The sequence below is a fragment of the Cydia splendana genome, chromosome Z, assembly GCF_910591565.1.
Source record: "Cydia splendana chromosome Z, ilCydSple1.2, whole genome shotgun sequence".
Classification (NCBI taxonomy): Eukaryota; Metazoa; Arthropoda; class Insecta; order Lepidoptera; family Tortricidae; genus Cydia; species Cydia splendana.
Genome location: NC_085987.1, coordinates 34,943,315 through 34,960,581, shown reverse-complemented (window position 1 = coordinate 34,960,581; position 17,267 = coordinate 34,943,315). Strand labels below are relative to the sequence as shown.

The 17,267-nt window shown below is 42.1% G+C and overlaps 1 protein-coding gene across 3 annotated transcripts in view; it reads right to left on the bottom strand.

Moving 5' to 3' along the window:
- Window positions 1–2,072: 2,072 nt before the first annotated feature.
- The window catches only part of LOC134803927 (amyloid beta A4 precursor protein-binding family B member 1-interacting protein), a 102,004-nt gene continuing 86,809 nt past the window's right edge, over window positions 2,073–17,267 (bottom strand). For all 3 annotated transcript variants that reach the window (XM_063776745.1, XM_063776746.1, XM_063776744.1), the window contains 12 exons: window positions 13,721–13,910; window positions 13,032–13,162; window positions 12,571–12,660; window positions 12,055–12,289; window positions 11,679–11,828; window positions 11,236–11,427; window positions 10,789–11,036; window positions 9,247–9,339; window positions 8,333–8,451; window positions 7,968–8,059; window positions 7,247–7,429; window positions 2,073–7,169 (listed from right to left, as the gene is read on the bottom strand). In XM_063776745.1, coding sequence (XP_063632815.1) covers window positions 5,959–7,169; window positions 7,247–7,429; window positions 7,968–8,059; window positions 8,333–8,451; window positions 9,247–9,339; window positions 10,789–11,036; window positions 11,236–11,427; window positions 11,679–11,828; window positions 12,055–12,289; window positions 12,571–12,660; window positions 13,032–13,162; window positions 13,721–13,910 — 2,934 coding nt within the window. In that variant the 3' untranslated portion in view covers window positions 2,073–5,958. The remainder of the gene's footprint in view (window positions 7,170–7,246; window positions 7,430–7,967; window positions 8,060–8,332; window positions 8,452–9,246; window positions 9,340–10,788; window positions 11,037–11,235; window positions 11,428–11,678; window positions 11,829–12,054; window positions 12,290–12,570; window positions 12,661–13,031; window positions 13,163–13,720; window positions 13,911–17,267) is intronic.

Here is a 17,267-nt window from a genome sequence, read left to right as displayed (position 1 = left end):
CTCACCCCCCTTTCATCCCTTCTCTCCCCATTCATAACCCAACTGTCCCCGCGAACCCTACTCACCCCATTTTACGGTATGTATGAATTACTCTATGGTTTACTAGCTAGGTTAGTGCTGCACTCTGGCGGCAGAACATTGCAGTAATACCTCATATTATGTAGGTACCTATTATATAGTTGAATTTTTCTTTACTTGATACTACTACTTGCTACTACTTTAACCTATAATAGGTATCATTGATTTAAGTAGGTAAATATATATATTTTACACTTTACAGTATAATTCTAGAGTCGGACCAAGAAAAGTCTGCAGCGGATTTGATAGCCCACGCAGTGCAAGTTTTATTTTATACGTCATAATTCCATAGAAGTTTGACGTTTAAAATAACACTTGCGCTGCGTGGGCTATCAAATCCGCTGCAGACTCTTCTACTTGCTCTGACTCTATCTATCTTTGTTTGAAATGCGACAGTCCCTGACCAAACTATGTCGGTAGACTCGGTAGAGTCATTCAGGGTAACAGCGCAGTGGGTAATGGCTCCTCTACATGATGGGCCCGCGCCTGTCACTCCAAGGGACGCAGCCATGCGGTAGAATGAGATAGCAATATCACTTGCTCCCTCTAACGCATAAATGCGTCCCTTGGAGTGGCCGGCGCTGGCCAACGTGTAGAGGAGCCATAAAGTGAGCACACCGCCACCGCGTGTGTCTACGAACTACAAAGTGTGGGACGTGAGTGTGAGCCGATTGGAGATATAGGTAAGTAGAGTAACTAATTTGCAAATTAGTTCGTCTAGTTCCACACGACAATTTTGTTTATTCTAATAAATTTTACACAAATTACACATGAACATAAAATGACCCAGTAATGGGAACCATAATAGTAATGTTTAATCTAGTTTATTTTGATCGTATAATAAAATTGCATGAGACTTTTATTGCTGAAAAAATGTACTTTTCAAAAACGTTGTCCAAATCATATTTTCCTCTCCTACAGCACTCCTGCATGCATGGGCTCGAAACAAAATTGTCAGTAAATTGGCAGAGCCGTGTTGCTTTCCCTAGTAATAGCCCTTTTCACATCTGTTATACCACAGCCTCGAACGTGACATCATACTGGGGCAAGTTGAAGGCAAGCGCGCTAGAGGAAGAGCCCCTGCAAGATGGTCGGATTCCATAAAACAAGCATGTGGTTCCATGCAGAGGGCAGCCCACATAGCCCTTGATCGCGATAATATATTATCGAATAAATATTTTGTAAAACCGGCTTTAAAAAAAGGAGGTTCTTAGTTTGACCCGTATGTTTGTCCGCGATTATCTCGCGTTTGGCTGAACCGATTTTGATGCGGTGTTTAGATAAGTGTTTGTTACATTGTGGAGATTTTAGTATACATGGATGCGAGTGGTTTGAAAAAACAATTGGGCTCTGTCGCTGGTGTCGTGGGTGGCGCTGCTCGCTGCTATCGGTAGGTATATCGTCATTCGTCAAATTTGATTCGCTGAAATGTGTGTGTGTTTTAACGGGTTCCTGGATGGTTTGAAAACACCATTGGATCCGGTAGGTGGCGCTGCTGTCGGTATCTTTTTCTAATCTTGAACGACCTAACAGATATTGCCACATCAATAGGTAGGTACCACCCGCCGTGACCATCAGATGGTTTTTAAAAAACATATAAATGGATAGGAAGTTTGAGTTTCATTGTTTTGAGACGAAATGTATAAGGTTAACTTTTAGCCAACCGGTGAGATTTACTGATTTAAATTCCCCCTGGGTCCAGTTCCAGTAGGGTAGACCGACGCGAACCGGATCACATGGTGAATCGGATCATGATGAATAAATAATCCGTCGATATTTGAAATATTACCTAAATTGATATGAGTGCACTAAAACAGCGCTGTACATCTCTTGTGTTCGCCTGCGACGCCAGTCATAAGCTATATTTTCAATATCAACCATTTTTTTGCCTGACCCGATTCGCCAGTTTCTATTTCCGATACACCTCGTTCTAAGTACATACTAATAAACTGATTAAGTTGATAACAGTCTCTTGTGTCAATGAAACACATATCCAATTTGAAATTTCGTTATATTTGAAAAAATATACAAAGAACTAATATTATAATTAATTTGTTCTGTACAATTTTAACTTAGATATCCATGAATACTAATAAATGCGTTACATATATAATAGTTTTAGAACTAAATCGTATCGAATACATAAATTTATAACGTCTGTTGAAAATAGTAGAACCCGTATCTAATATTCCAGTTTATTTTTTATATTTAAATGCTTAACATAGGACACATCCATTAGTAGGTACAATACCAACTGTTAGCTACATAGCTTCGTACCCCATACAATACAATTAGTCTTGGTTGCCCTATGTTTAAAGATCAATGGTAATAATTAAGTGTTGTATAAACTAAATAATTATCAAAATTATTCCTCGTTAATTAACAAGTTATTGATAGAATAATAACACACATTAAGGGTGGGTTGCACTAAACCATCAGTACCTAATCACAATAATTACGTCTCTTTATTTATTGTAGAGAGAAGTGGAAATCTAATTCTCTGTCGAGCTATGTTAATCAGTCCATCGGTTGTGGTTAGTGCACCCGGACCTACGTGATGGCCTTGTTTACACAATAATAGACTGCGGACTCACCGGAGTTGGCATACGCGCCATTTAAAAAAGATCATTTAGCGTAACAGTGCCAGTGCTTCAACACTGGCCCAATAGTTGCCTTTTTCAATCTTAATTCCAGGAACGTCAACTATTGGAATTAGCCGGTTAAACACTAACACCTTAATAGGTACCTCTATGCCAACATTGGACGCAAGTTTATTGTCAAAATCGGATCAATTATGCTTTCAGTCTTCGTAACCCGAATTTGAATCTGGATGGATTCTCGTTGCCTATTTATACGTGCGGTGATTACTTAATGACGCTACATGTATAATAATTATGTCTCAAACGGTTTGTTTGTTATCGGCAATATTCAATAGTATGAATACTAGGTAGGTATAAGTAGGTACAATATTACAATGTCATAGTGTATAGTTTCACCCCGGGAGTTATTATATAATGCTGAAAAAGTTATCTCCACCAAATTTCACCTAAATAGTAAATGTAGATAGTTAGTCTAGCTAAATATCTCGCTTTGTTATTTCGTAAACGAAGTAAAATTAACCCGACTTAACTAGATACAAAGTAACGTGTTCTTTTATCATTATGATTAAAAAATATTATGACCTAACGTGTATTGACGTCTACTGTGCCAGCCTAGCCTGAGCATGTCCATCGCTTTTCTTTCCTAGAATGGTGTAAATATTATCAAGTATGTAACACAAAATAGATTGTTACTAAGGAATGGAATCTCTTAAAATTTGCGCAAGTAGCATTCACTGCAGGGGGCCGATTTTTTAATTTCGACCGCTCGATTTCGTGTATTTCGTTCAATAATATCTCCAGTATCCGGCATTTAAATTCTACTAATAGAATTGAAAACGAGTGGTCAATACCAATTTCTATCGCACGTATTTCACTGTTTTCCACCGATTTTCGAGTGACGAAATCGAGCGCTCGAATTTCAAAAATTGGCCCCCAGATTCAACCTTTTTTTTATTGGGTAGGTACTACTTATACAAATCAATATCAGAAACTAAGCCAGACACAAAAAGGAAATCACAGCCCGAACATAAAAATAAGTAACGCATTCTGACTACAGTGAGATCTTTATGATATTGGAGTTATGTTTATTTTTTCATTTTGTCCTTTTCATTGCCTATATTATGTGTCTGCGCAAACGTCATATAAATAGGGGAGTATAAATTGCAGCTGTACCTAAGTATATAGGTACGCTTCACATTTCTGAATGCTTCCGTACGCACATATAGGTAGGTACTATGGTTTTTTTTTCATCTAAATAAATAAATTAACGATTAGAGTTTTATCCATTAAATAAATACGAATAACCTTGCCAAAAAACAACAAAATATGTTTTCATAATTATGGCACTAAATTAGGAATTGTTATATAGCTATATGTTATTTGCCGTCTAATGTCAAGGTCATACATATATAATATCTTCAAATAAAATACTTTCTCTAAAATGTTAAGGAACCGATTCTGTATTATTATAATTTACAATTCTTACACAATATGGTCTGAAACCATGGTATAATAATATACTCCGCCTGGTACTCTCTTCCGACCACGTGACTCGTGACTGACACAAGCCTACGTCATCATGCGACAGCGCTATATGACAATATGCAATAGCGCTATATAAAGTGGCAATGTTGTTGTGACGTAGGATTGTGTCACTCTGGGAAGAGAAGACCATGTTTTATTAGACTATGGTCTGAAACGAGGATATAGGCCTGAAATACCCGGGTGTGTCTTGTTGTTGTAGGACTTGTAGTTATTAATAAATTAACCCAAAAAAAGACCCAATCAAATGAAGTCTTAAAGTAGGCATTACGAGAGTGATAAAACTCATGTTTGTCGTATGTAGAATAAATGTAAGGTGGAATGGTAGCTGCATTTTGCTTTGGATAAAATAGGACTTTTAAAACGAGTAACTGCAACATATTGCGAAAATAATAAGTTATTCTGTTAAATATTCTCGACTCCGGTCCAAGGAGTAGCCGCCCTGTATAATCCTACATTTAGGCAGCATCAAATTTTTAACACTGCAGGATATCTAGCATAAAATATCATTAGCAAATGAAAATACATACATTCCAAATAAATGTAAATTGTGCCAGCAATTTGAGCCAGGCACACTAACAAGTGCACCTGTTTGTTGATTATACATACATATTTAACAGGAGCCCGGTTTACCTTCTATGCCGCCGGCTTAATGTCGGTTTGCGTTTGTAAAATGACGCATTAGATCCAAATAGAACATTAACAATTTTACATAAACCCCTCCTGAAGCCGCAATTTTGAAGGTCTTGTCAGGTACATTATTTCCTGACATCACTTGAATCTACCAAGATTTTTAAATGAATGTTTTCTTTCACTAGGAACACAAAAATAAAAATTGACACGAAACTCCAACTCATTCCCTGAACCATTTTGTCTGTCTACTTGTAATAAACTAACTTAGATAAATAAGTTAAACTGTCATGTTATTAAATTTTAAAATAAATAAACTAAGATATTCTTTAAAGATTACTTAGAAATTATGTTTAGCCTAGAACTATATTAGGTAGCTCGTTTTTTAAGCAGTTTCATTACAAGTAGACTCACAAATTACCTACAATACATTAGTATACCTTTTCAAAATAGCACCGCCATTCAAATTACGATAAATTATTTATTATATTTTTCGAAATAATAACATTATAACATCGAAATTGGTCTTCACTTTTCTTGTCAGAACTACACTTCTGAAAAATTACCTAGTTACATCACTTTTAGCGGGTAGAATATATAATATAAGCTTCAACTAGCACACTTATAAGTTTAGACCACATTTGTCTTTTCTTACATTAGTTGTTTAAATTTAACGCGCTTAACGTATTTTGCAAACGATTTATTGGATACAAACTGTGCTCGCACAGTTTAGCACTAGTAATATCGGTACCTTACCTACTTGAAAAATTATCATAATAAAATTTGTTACTAGTATAGGCATAAATGTCCATATGTTGGTGACTTATTAAATTACTCCTAAACACCCAGCGTACATTTAGTAATCAGTTGTGTACCTAAATGTAATAATTATAACTATTCAATAAAAAACAGGAAAACTACACCATTCACTTCATCGTACCTACAAGAATCTCTACCCGTGCGTTATACACTATACAAAACGATCAACCGTGCTAGTGGAACTGCTCAAACTATCGCAGAACCGTCGAGTACTGAAATCGTCATGTACGTCGTCGGCGGCGGGCGCCCGGCCTGTCCACAGCCAGCAGCACGCGCGCCACAGCGGGTTTCAAGCGGAGGGGTGCACGGCGGACGGCAGCGGGTGCGAGGTCAGGTGCGTGGAGTCGCTACGGCGCGGCGGCGCGGGTGGCGGCCTCTTCTTGATGGGCTTGGGCTCCTCGCGGCGCGGCGCCGAGCTCGCCTCGCGCCCGTACACGTTCTCGTAGAACGGGTCCTCCACGGCGCTGCCGTAATGCTCCTGCACCCACATCGACACGCTCGTCTCTTTGTAGTCCTCCGACAGGGGATATTCTCGGAAGCCGAGGACTTCGTGAGGTGTCGTCGCAGGCTCCAACTTACACTTTTGTGCGACCTGCCACTTCTTTCTCATCACACGTTGCAGATCTTTAAGAAATTCTTTGGGCGGGTTGCTGTTGGAATCCGCCAACTTCTTGGGAGACGACAGTCGTGTGCTTTCGTTGCGTTTCGGCGGGGGTGGCTTGCGCGGCGACATCGGCGGTGCCTCCTTCAAGTTAAATGTGATTTTCTTGTTCTTTTTTGCAGAGTCGGTGCACGTGGGCAAATCGTCAGCGAAATTCACTTTCTTCATCGACCCCGTGCGTTCCTTCGTTGGCTCCGCCAATATTTTCTTTTGAAGGGAGGGACTGCCGTTGCTCAACTTCTTGTTTTGAAGTTCAGCTAAACATGCACCATACGCCACGTTCTGTTGACCGTAGATACTCTTATCGGAATGAAGGGAGGAAGTCCGCGAAGCGCCGGAGCTGACGCTGTCCAGGGAGGGCTGCCGCGGGAACGAGCGGCTCAGATCGGAGTTTCGAGAGTTGGCTCGTGACAAACCCGCTCGGGCGGTCTGTTCGATCTGATGCGAAGTCAGCTGATTGACGATGTCATGCACGCGGCCCGGTTGAGTGTCTATGGTGTGTTCGGGTGGCGGAGGAGGCAGGCTGAGCTGGGAGCCCGAGAGATCCTCGACGGGATCGGGGGGCGGCGGAGGCGGCGGCAACGAGTCCAGGCTCAGGGTGGAGCTGAACATGGCGTCGGGCTCCAGGGCGGGCGGCGGAGGCAGGTCGTCGGCGGGCGGCGCGCGCGCCGGCTCGTACAGGCCGGCGTACCCGTACAGCGAGGAGGCGGTGTCGGCGGTCGCCGGCGCGGCATCGCGCGGGATGCTCTCGTAGATGCCGTAACCCGGGGACGTCGGCTCCTCGCGAGCCGGGCTGTTCATTAGTGTAGTTCTGCCATAAATTGCGGTTTCTGATGAATCTGTAAAAATAAAAAACTTGTATTAGCGGACCATTTGAATTAAGAGCATTTGAACATGAAGTGAATTGACCACGTACTGATGTGGTGTCTGCGCTTGAGCGTGGAGTCGTCACAGGCGGCGCGCGGCGTGCGCGTGAGCGTGCCGCCGTCGCCGGCCTCCTCCGCCTCGGCCGCCTCCGTCTCCGCCATCTCCTTCAGCTGCCGCGTCATCCACGTCAGCGGGATGTTCGGCTTCATCGACGGTTTGCGCTTTATCGTTCCTGCAACCAAGTATATAAGTAAAACACTCGTTAACGTTATATTATAACGTTATTTAATTAGCATTTTTAGCGAGAAAATGATATTTTTTTGGTGTTACGTCGTAATAAAAGGAAACCAGCCGGCCTAGCCAAGGTTACAATCGCTATCGCTTCGACAACGAAAAGCATTATGTCTCTCTATCACTCATCCATATTAGTGCGACAGTGACAGGTGCGTTTCGATCGCTACGGAGCGTAAGCGATCGGCATCTTGGCTACGCGGCCTGAGGTGTATTTTGTCAAACATCCTTACTACCTTTACCCTCGACAAAAAATTCAACCCAATACTGATCAACGTTTAAGGCTCATTTAAAAATAAAGGGGCCCACTGATTAACAGTTCTCCGGACGGTATCGGCCTGTCAGTTGTTCGAAACTGTCAAAATTTTGTTCTAACTGACAGGCCGATACCGTCCGGCGGACTGTTAATCAGTGGGCCCCTTAAAATCAGCTATATTTTGAGGCGCTGCACACGACACCCCGTATCTTATGTGACTCACCCATGGGGAACTCGCAGTCGAAGGCGCTCTCGGAGGCCGTGCCGCCGTCGGACAGGCAGCCGCTCGAGCTGGACGACGAGGCGCGCGAGTGCCTGCACACAACAACACTCATCATTATAAACGTGACAAGCAAGACGCCTAAGGCGTTAGTTTTGTTAATATCTCTCACTCATCTCAGCTTTAACCAACCTACACTTCATCCACATCCAATGTTTCGAAACCCAGTGCTACATTTTGGAAATAAATTATGGATGTATGTGAATACTACTTTATAGTACGTAAAGACATACAAAGAAGAACGCAAAGAACCGGAGAAATCACGGTGATTATAGGTACAGGGGCGCAAAGTAATTAGCAATATGTACCTGCCGCTGCTGATATCGGAGTTGGCGACGCTGGCGCTGCTGGAGATGCTGGAGGCCTGCGCCGGGCTGCTGGCGCCCGCCGGCGCCGCGCCGCCGGTCTTCGTAGGGATCGACGTTATCTGCACAAACATCACTGTTAGCATGTCGTCGCAGAACCACCACCGTAATCATCATTCATCACCACGTTTACCATCCAGCCTTTTAGCTTGAGGTGCAAGAAAATAGCTATAGGTACAGCGAAAAAGAAGGATGGAATGTGATGCAGACTAATGACAGACAGGTCGTACGAGTACAAGACAGTCACAGGGCGACTTAAAGATTTGGGGAAAAAAGTAGTCCCACCCGCAAGTGTAATAAGCAGAGGGCGCAAAAATCAAACGTCAATAGAGTTGGAACGTTGAATATTATCGACTACTTACCTATCGAATAAACTGAAATTTATATTTACCTAGCGTATCTTTATTTATTTATTGAAAACTAAACCTCAAATCCATAAGCAAACAATAATAGACTTCATATGAACATTACGGAATAACATTTAAATAAAAGACAACATAAAACGATAATTTTAAAAACTACTTAACTTAGTACTGCATTATTAAAATTAGCTAGTGAACTAGCTAATCAAAGAGGTTAATTAATGTTAAAGTCAGAAATGTAAAAGGTGACTGAACTTACTGACTGACGGTGACTTATCGATAGCTGAAAATGTCGATAAAATTCAAAGTTCCAACTCTATTGACGTTTGATTTTTGCCATGAGCAATTCCGCCCTCTGGTAATAAGGTAATCTTAAACAGGTGTTACCAGATACTAACATTAGTTAAAAACTTTCAATTGGAGAACATTTGCATAAGGGACATGGTTACATTATGGAAGTTGCCTTTTGTCAGAAATGGAAAGAATCCGACTCACCGAGCAGGAGCGCGCATGCGCGAGGTGGTCCAGGTCCTCCTGCGTGAGCTCCTCCACTAGCGACCGGTGGTTCTCCAGGAGCTGCCTCCCATGCTGCGGATGCAACACGAAAATATGTCACCAATTTATGGAACTTCACAATACTTTAATTACCAGCATGATCATGTTAGAACAAATAATTGGAATTAGAATAAAAGTTCAGGTTAGCCCTATAATGTTATACTAGACGTGTACTGTAGGCCCAGTAGTAAAGAATGATTATTCAACTCTTTTTGATAAAAAAAAAAATTTGCAATGCACAACTTTTAGAACGCCACGCCTATCGTGCGCGGCGCGTCATCGTGAACCTTCTCGGCATGCACGAAGGTTGATATTGGGCTGCAGGCGCGCGCGTCATTTGACGTTTTTAGCAGCAATAGGGGGTATTACTGCAATGTACTGCCGCCAGAGTGCAGCACTAAGTTAGCTAGTAAAACATAGAGTAACTTACACATACTGTGCCTGTGCTGTGCTTGTACTGTGCTTGTTTTTTGACAAGTTTTCACAGACAATAAAATTGACATTGATGCATCAAGGCGGTTTGTTAACAAGGGCCTACCGGGAAACGCGAAGTTTAGTTATGTATCTGCCTCTTTATCGCTCGAATATGCAAGAGTGATAGAGAGGTTAGATAACTAAATTTCGATTATTTTGTTTCGCGGTAGACCCCCAGATTGTGATGGAAAGTGGTATTGACGCCCCCTATATACGCAGAGTTTCGCGTAATATTGATTACATTCACAACTCTGCAAAGACTATGTTTTACATATATATTCTGGATTGTTAAGTATAATAGTAATAGTAGGCATTAAACGATAGTCACCGTATTCAACACAAGAACGACTGACGCGACTACGAGAATTAGGTTCCGTCACACAGGCGCGTTTTCCGGGCGGGGCGAGAACGTTTTATATGTAAAACGCTCACGCGCCGCTCAGAAAACGCGGCTGTGTGACGAAGCCTTTAAAGATACGGAATAAGTAGGTAATTAATTGAAAGTTCAGAATGAGTAAAACCAAGCCATCAAATGCCCAATTTCCATAGTTTAGATGCTAAAATATTATTTCATTTCAATCAAACCATTATGTAGTTTTTAATGAAGCTATCATCGAAAACTTGAGTAATAACTCAGGATTTGAACCTGCATACTGCATAATAATAATAATTTGATAGCTTTAAGGATGATTCACGTTATACCGGGCCGGAGCTTCCATCGCTTCGTTTTATATGGAAAACACCATGTAATTACCGATCAGCCGTCATAGAAAATGACATGTCGGACGCCTCGGCCCGGGCAGGGCCCGGTCTAGGGTGAGTCATCTTTTACCGGGGCTACAATCGCTTTGCTAGAGCCAAGTAACCAAGAAATATTTAACTTACAGAGTTTGATCTACATTAGGTTCCTTAAACACCTTTCACAGCAGCCAAGGCAAGACAGCATGATAGTAAATTCATGAAAGATTATTCATAAATGCGTGTGATAATATTTGGTAAGTAGCTCACCTTGGCTATCCTCATGGCGGTGACCCATCGCTCCAGCGTCCGCTGGTCGTCCGCGCACAGGAATTTAATAAACTTAACACTCTTTGGTTGTTGTAGCCTCGGGTGCTTGATAGCAAAACAGTAGTCGGTCGGTGACTTGTATTTCTTCTTCCAATTCAATCCTAAGTAAACTTCGTTCGTGTCGAAAGTCGCTAAGCAGACTAGTTCTTTCAGCGTCTTCACTTTATCCTTCGGCGAATAGTAGAGACCTATTTGAGGGACAAAACATAATGTAATGGCAAACAGAAAATATTGCATTGGCGTTAGGAATATGTATTCGCAGTGGCATAAAACTCGCAGAGCATTAAACTAATAAGTGTGGCCACACAAATAGTTGCACCCTCAATGTTTCCTTATTTCATATGATCGGAAAGCAGTGAGGGGACAACAGATAGAAGGACAGTTTACCGGAAGGCCTGAGGACGAAGTGGTACTTCTTCCAGCCCTTCTTGGCGTCGCTCTTGAGGTAGAGCGGGCCCTCCATTGGTGGCACGGGGTGGCCTGATACGGACGGCGCCGCGCTGCTCGCCGCGCCGCTTTGACCGAAGAATTCTTCTAATATCACTTGTCTCGAATGCTCATCGTGCTCGCTTGACCATCCTACGATTTCAAACATAAAATTCAATACAATCATGCAAGCAATGCTTTTTAAACACAATAAAGGTTCCGTCACACAGGCGCGTTTTCCGGGCGAGACGTGAGCGTGGCGTGAGCGATTTATATGTAAAAGCGGCGCGCTCCGCTCACGCGCCGCCCTCAAAACACGCCTGTGTGACGGAGCCTTAAAGTGGCTGTCCAATAATTTGAATGTACATATAAATTAAATTATTAATATTGAACGAATAACTTACCTCTATCATCCTCCGATAAAAGGAACTTCTCCGGAGTTTGAAACAATGATATTTTGTCTGGTCTTTCGGCGAATAATATTTTATTTTTCGACTCTCTTGTCCATAACATTAAATTATCCACTAACATTTCATGGTCTTCATACACACGCTCTGCGAAAAAGTAAATATTTACTTAACATTAATCTGCTATTTATAAATATTGTAAGTATTATAAGATATGACATAGTTATTTAATGATAATGACTAACTAGGTACCAATATATTGCTGTCATTAGCAAACATCTTACAAATTTAAAACTGTAGGAACGAAGATTCAGTGTACAGCTCATATCACAGAAATAGTTGGGTAGACTACATGTAAGGCACTGTGACTGACCCATATGTAGATCGGGCAGCTGCTCGATCACGGCCCACTTGGGCTCCATGGACACGTGGTTCTTGTCGGCCAGCAGCCGGGTTACGTAGCCGCAGCTCATCTTCTCGTCCACCAGCAGGCTCTTGGACGAGCCGTCCGTTGAGAACGCCTTGATAAACAACTTCTTGATGTTCGCCTCGCGCATGCGCTCTAACGCTAGCTTTATCTTATCAGCCTTCTGTTGGAAACTCGCATTCTGAAATAATATTATCCATAATCAACTGAGTTTTTTAAATCGGTGGTCAAGCAATATAAAAATATATACACTCCAGGAACAAGTCTTAACATCGTAGTTATAGATGGTCAAGCAAATCCTGTCAGTAGAAAAAGGCGCGAAATTCAAATTTTCTATGGGACGATATCCTTTGGCAAATTTGCCGCCTTTTTCTACTGACAAGATCTGCTTGACCCAGTATATCTTTATAATATTCTGGGCTGGTATGTTTCATTTATCTCTTTAGATGTTGATGTATTTACCTTTTGATCTTGATGTAAATTGAGTTTCATCGCTTTACATTTTGCACTAGTACTACTCGACGCCGAAGATTCGCTCGACAGCATTGAAACCTATAAAACATAAAATTGTAGGCAAGGCAGACAAGACAACATTATTGACCAAAATCTTTTCATATAAATTCAAAAGAGACTAAAGAGAGTTCATGTGTAGTCCGCCTACTTATTACTGATAAATAAATAGTTTCTGGTTTGGACGTTGCTTTACTCGACAGTCTGTAACAACTGATACTTGTAAAAATTTATATTACGGAAAAAACGATTAACGCATGGTATTGGTAAATATCATCATGTTTGTTACAGAAGTATATATGTTAGTATATGGAATGGAATACCGATTTACTATAGGTACCTACCTAATGTAACAGAATAAACTTCAGTTGATTAATGTGAAAGGAATAGGATGATGAAGAAAAGTTAGTTACAGTATCACTAAAGGCGGAGTCATTGTCGGGCGAGTCGGTCCTCGCCACGGAGGCGCCGTCGCAGCTGTCCTTGCACTCCTGCCGGCGCGCGCAGCCCGGCCCGTCGCGCTCTTTGCTACTCGACGAGTAACCTGCACAGACACATATCAAATATTCATTTACAAAAGTACATACTTAGGAAACTAAACTTATATAAAATATATAATAAAGGCGACACGAGATGCAAGAGCCCAGTTCAACTAGTTAGGTTCGACTAGTTAGGTTTTCTAGCAGAATGTACTATATGTACGCGGCACCGCGATATAATACATTCGGTAGAGACACACTAAAAGAAAACGAACTAAAGGACGTCGAACTCAAAGATGTCCTTCTGTTCTGCAGGAAAACAAGAAGACTTGAGGAGAATAGTGTGGGAATGCCGCCGGGACAGTACCCTGCAGCTCCAACTCCAGGGAACTGGGCTGAATGAACGTGACAAGCGATCGACAGCCCGCCTGCTTCCGGCCGGGCGTCCCTACACTACATCTACATCTACAGTTAGGTTTTACTTTAACTGACATGGCAATAGTTGAATATAGCACCAGACACAAGCAAAGCAATTCTGGAAACTCTATGCAGTCGTTACGAATCTAATAGGAGCTCTGCTGTGAAGCCAAGCCGGTCTATACATATGTGGCAGTTGATGATACCTGAAGAGACCCTAGATATCTCCTCGTCGTACTCGGAGTCGAGCGCGCATAGCTCGCCTAGAATGGCGTCGAGGTCGGCGTCGTGTGTCTCCTCGAGGTTGGCCATCGAGAACCGGTAGGTGTCGATGCGCGGCGCCACGATCTCGAGCGGCCTCAGCGCGCTCTCGCCCTCGTTACACGCATTTAGACCCTGAAACAGACATTTTCTTGTTAAACTCACGTGTAGTTGACATTTATTTGTATTCGTTAAATTCTCGAATATCGACACTTTTTGGTACACGAGTAAGTAAGGTTGACTCACGCTAGACCGGGCTGGAGCTTCTTTTTCTATGGAAAGCACCACGTGATCACCGATCAGCCATCATTGAAAATGACATGTTGGACGCCTCGGTCTGGACCCGGCCCGGTCTAGCGTGAGTCATCCTTTATACTCGTAACTGTATTCAAGTAGGTATGTATGATTATACATGTAGGACTGATTAATCCTATTCATTGAACATGTCAGTCAACATCTGTGCCCCTAAACAGAGAGCCGGTTATGTCTCAGCGACGATGAATGAAGTCTATTAGACAGGACGCTTGTTGATAACAGGTACGAGTCCTAATACCTAGCCGATTAAGCATTCAAACGAGCACCTTTAAGAGCGCTATTACATTTCGGCGTTGAGCGAGTTTAGGTATTTTACGCGCTGCGGCAGGCCGTGCGAGCTCAGTATGCCGATCCCTTCTACCACACTCGCACTACAATGATGGATTAAACATTCTTGATCCTTCGCGAAGCATATTGAAATCAACCATAACAACACTAACTGTACTTAACTTTTAAAGTTCTAAAACTGTTATTTGGTAAGTACGAAAATACTAAATGCAGTGCAAATGTACATAGGGGCTGTTCATAAATTACGTCATCTATTTTTGACGATTTTTGACATTCCCCACCCCTCAAATCATCCAAAAATCAAGCTTCGGATGAATCTGTTTCCTCCTACGTCATGTTACCATCATCCGATGTCCAGACCCCCCCCCCCCCCACTCCTCCCATTTGAAACGACGTAATTTATGAATAGCCCCATACTCGTACTTATGAAGGTATATTACTCGAAAGAAATTATAGGTACCTACTCGCTTATTTACATGTTTCGTCATTGCATTTGGTACCTATAGGTTGTAAAGTTTGTATCAACGAGGGTTTAAAAACGAACTGGTACTGAGGATCTGATGATGATTAAGGTGGTCACGGATACCAATCAACCATGTAGTAACATGATTAGGCTCGTTTGATTCGTCTCAACAAGATCTTTGACACTGAAGATACACAGGGTCTGATGATGGAGCTGGAAGGTGGCCACGGGTACCAGTCTATCGTGTAACTAAACAACTTCGTGTTTGGGCTCGTTTGATTCGTCTCAACAAGATCTTTGACACTAGGTGATACTCAGAGTCTGATGATGGAGCTGGAAGGTGGTCACCGGTACCAATCAACCATGCAACTAAACCACTTCGTGTTTAGGCTCGTTTTATTCGTTTCAACAAGATCTTTGACACAAGATAGTACTCAGGGTCTGATGTTGGAGCCGGAAGGTGGTCACCGGTACCAATCAACCATGCAACTAAACCACTTCGTGTTTAGGCACGTTTTATTCATCTCAACAAGATCTTTGACACAAGGTAGTACTCATCAGGGTCTGATGATGGAGCGCGAAGGTGGCGACGGGTACCTGTCTATCATCATCAGCTCCATCATCAGACCCTGAGTAGTATCTTGTGTCAAACATCTTATTGCGACGAATCAAACGAGCCCAAACACGAAGTAGTTCAGTTACATGGTAGACTGGTACCCGTGGCCACAGTCCAGCTCCATCATCAGACCCTGAGTACTAACTTGTGTCAAAGATCTTGTTGCGACGAATCGAACGAAGCCAAACACGAAGTGGTTTAGTTGCATGGTTGATTGGTACCGGTCACCACCTTCCGGATCCATCATCAGACCCTCAGTACTACCTTGTGTCAAAGATCTTGTTGCGACAAATCAAACGAGCCCAAACACGAAGTGGTTCAGTTACATGGTAGACTGGTACCCGTGGCCACCTTCCAGCTCCATCATCAGATCCTGAGTACTATCTTGTGTCCAAGGTCTTGTTGAGACGAATCAAACGAGCCTAAAGACGAAGTGGTTTAGTTGCATGGTTGATTGGTACCGGTGACCACCTTCCGGCTCCATCATCAGACCCTGAGTATTATCTTGTGCCAAAGATCTTGTTGAGACGAATCAAACGAGCCCAAACACGAAGTGGTTTAGTTGCATGGTTGATTGGTACCGGTGACCACCTTCCGGCTCCATCATCAGACCCTGAGTACTATCTTAAGTCAAAGATCTTGTTGAGACGAATAAAACGAGCCTAAACACGAAGTGGTTTAGTTGCATTGTTGATTGGTACTGGTGACCACCTTCCGGCTCCATCATCAGACCCTGAGTACTATCTTAAGTCAAAGATCTTGTTGAGCCGAATCAAACGAGCCCAAACACGAAGTGGTTTAGTTGCATGGTTGATTGGTACCGGTGACCACCTTCCGGCTCCATCATCAGACCCTGATTAGGGTGAGTACTATCTTGAGTCAAATAAATACATATAGAATGTCAGGTCGTTTCAAATATTTTTAATCCTGTCCGGTAGTTTATTAAACTGTACCATTATAAATTATAATACTATAAAAACAGTGCTAGGATCAAAGTCTCTCGTTGCGGTTTACACGCACACAGTATAGCGTTTTACACGGCGCCCGCCGCACACAATGATAAAAAACCTCGTCGTCGCCGTTGAAAATGTGCGGAGCCGACCGACACACGTCCTGCCTCTACAAGCTCTGCCGCGGCACTGAGCTGGCGCAGCGCGCGTCATCGGTAATATAGAGTAGTTTTCAAAAAATTGCCAAAAAATTATAGTAGAATTTCATAAACACTAATGTATACCAACAGTATAAGCAAACGTTGCAGATTGCTTGAGTATGAAAATGACTTCGATATTAAGTAGATTTTCGTAGGAATTGACACTTGTTTCGGAGAGAAAATCGAGTTCGTTTTACTTTGATTTTCTCTTTCTCAAAGGTATGTAGGAAAAATATAGTTTGATATGCCTAAAGTACAGGGTATTAGTAATACAAAATAGCCAGGTTTAGCAGAGTAAAATTCTCAACATTTCCAAATAAGAGCTCGCCATTCAGTGCTTCACGGGGTTTTTCGGAAACGACCATCAGAAAAAAAATCATTACTAATTTAATAAGTCCTTTTTCTAATATTTACAACGATATTTATAAAGATAAGAAGACGCTTTTACTGGAACAAGTACTCATTGTTTCTAATAATGAGCGCAAAGTCCTGAATTTCGTCGACTAGTATCATCAATTTTGCATTATTTCGACTTTTCTTGTAAGAGCGCTCTTAATGAGCCCCAGGAAACTAATTGTGAGCTATAAATGTGCCCACATGGTTTGAATACTAACTAGGAGCCCTTTAACGTTTAAGAATCAATTATTCGTAAAGCTACAT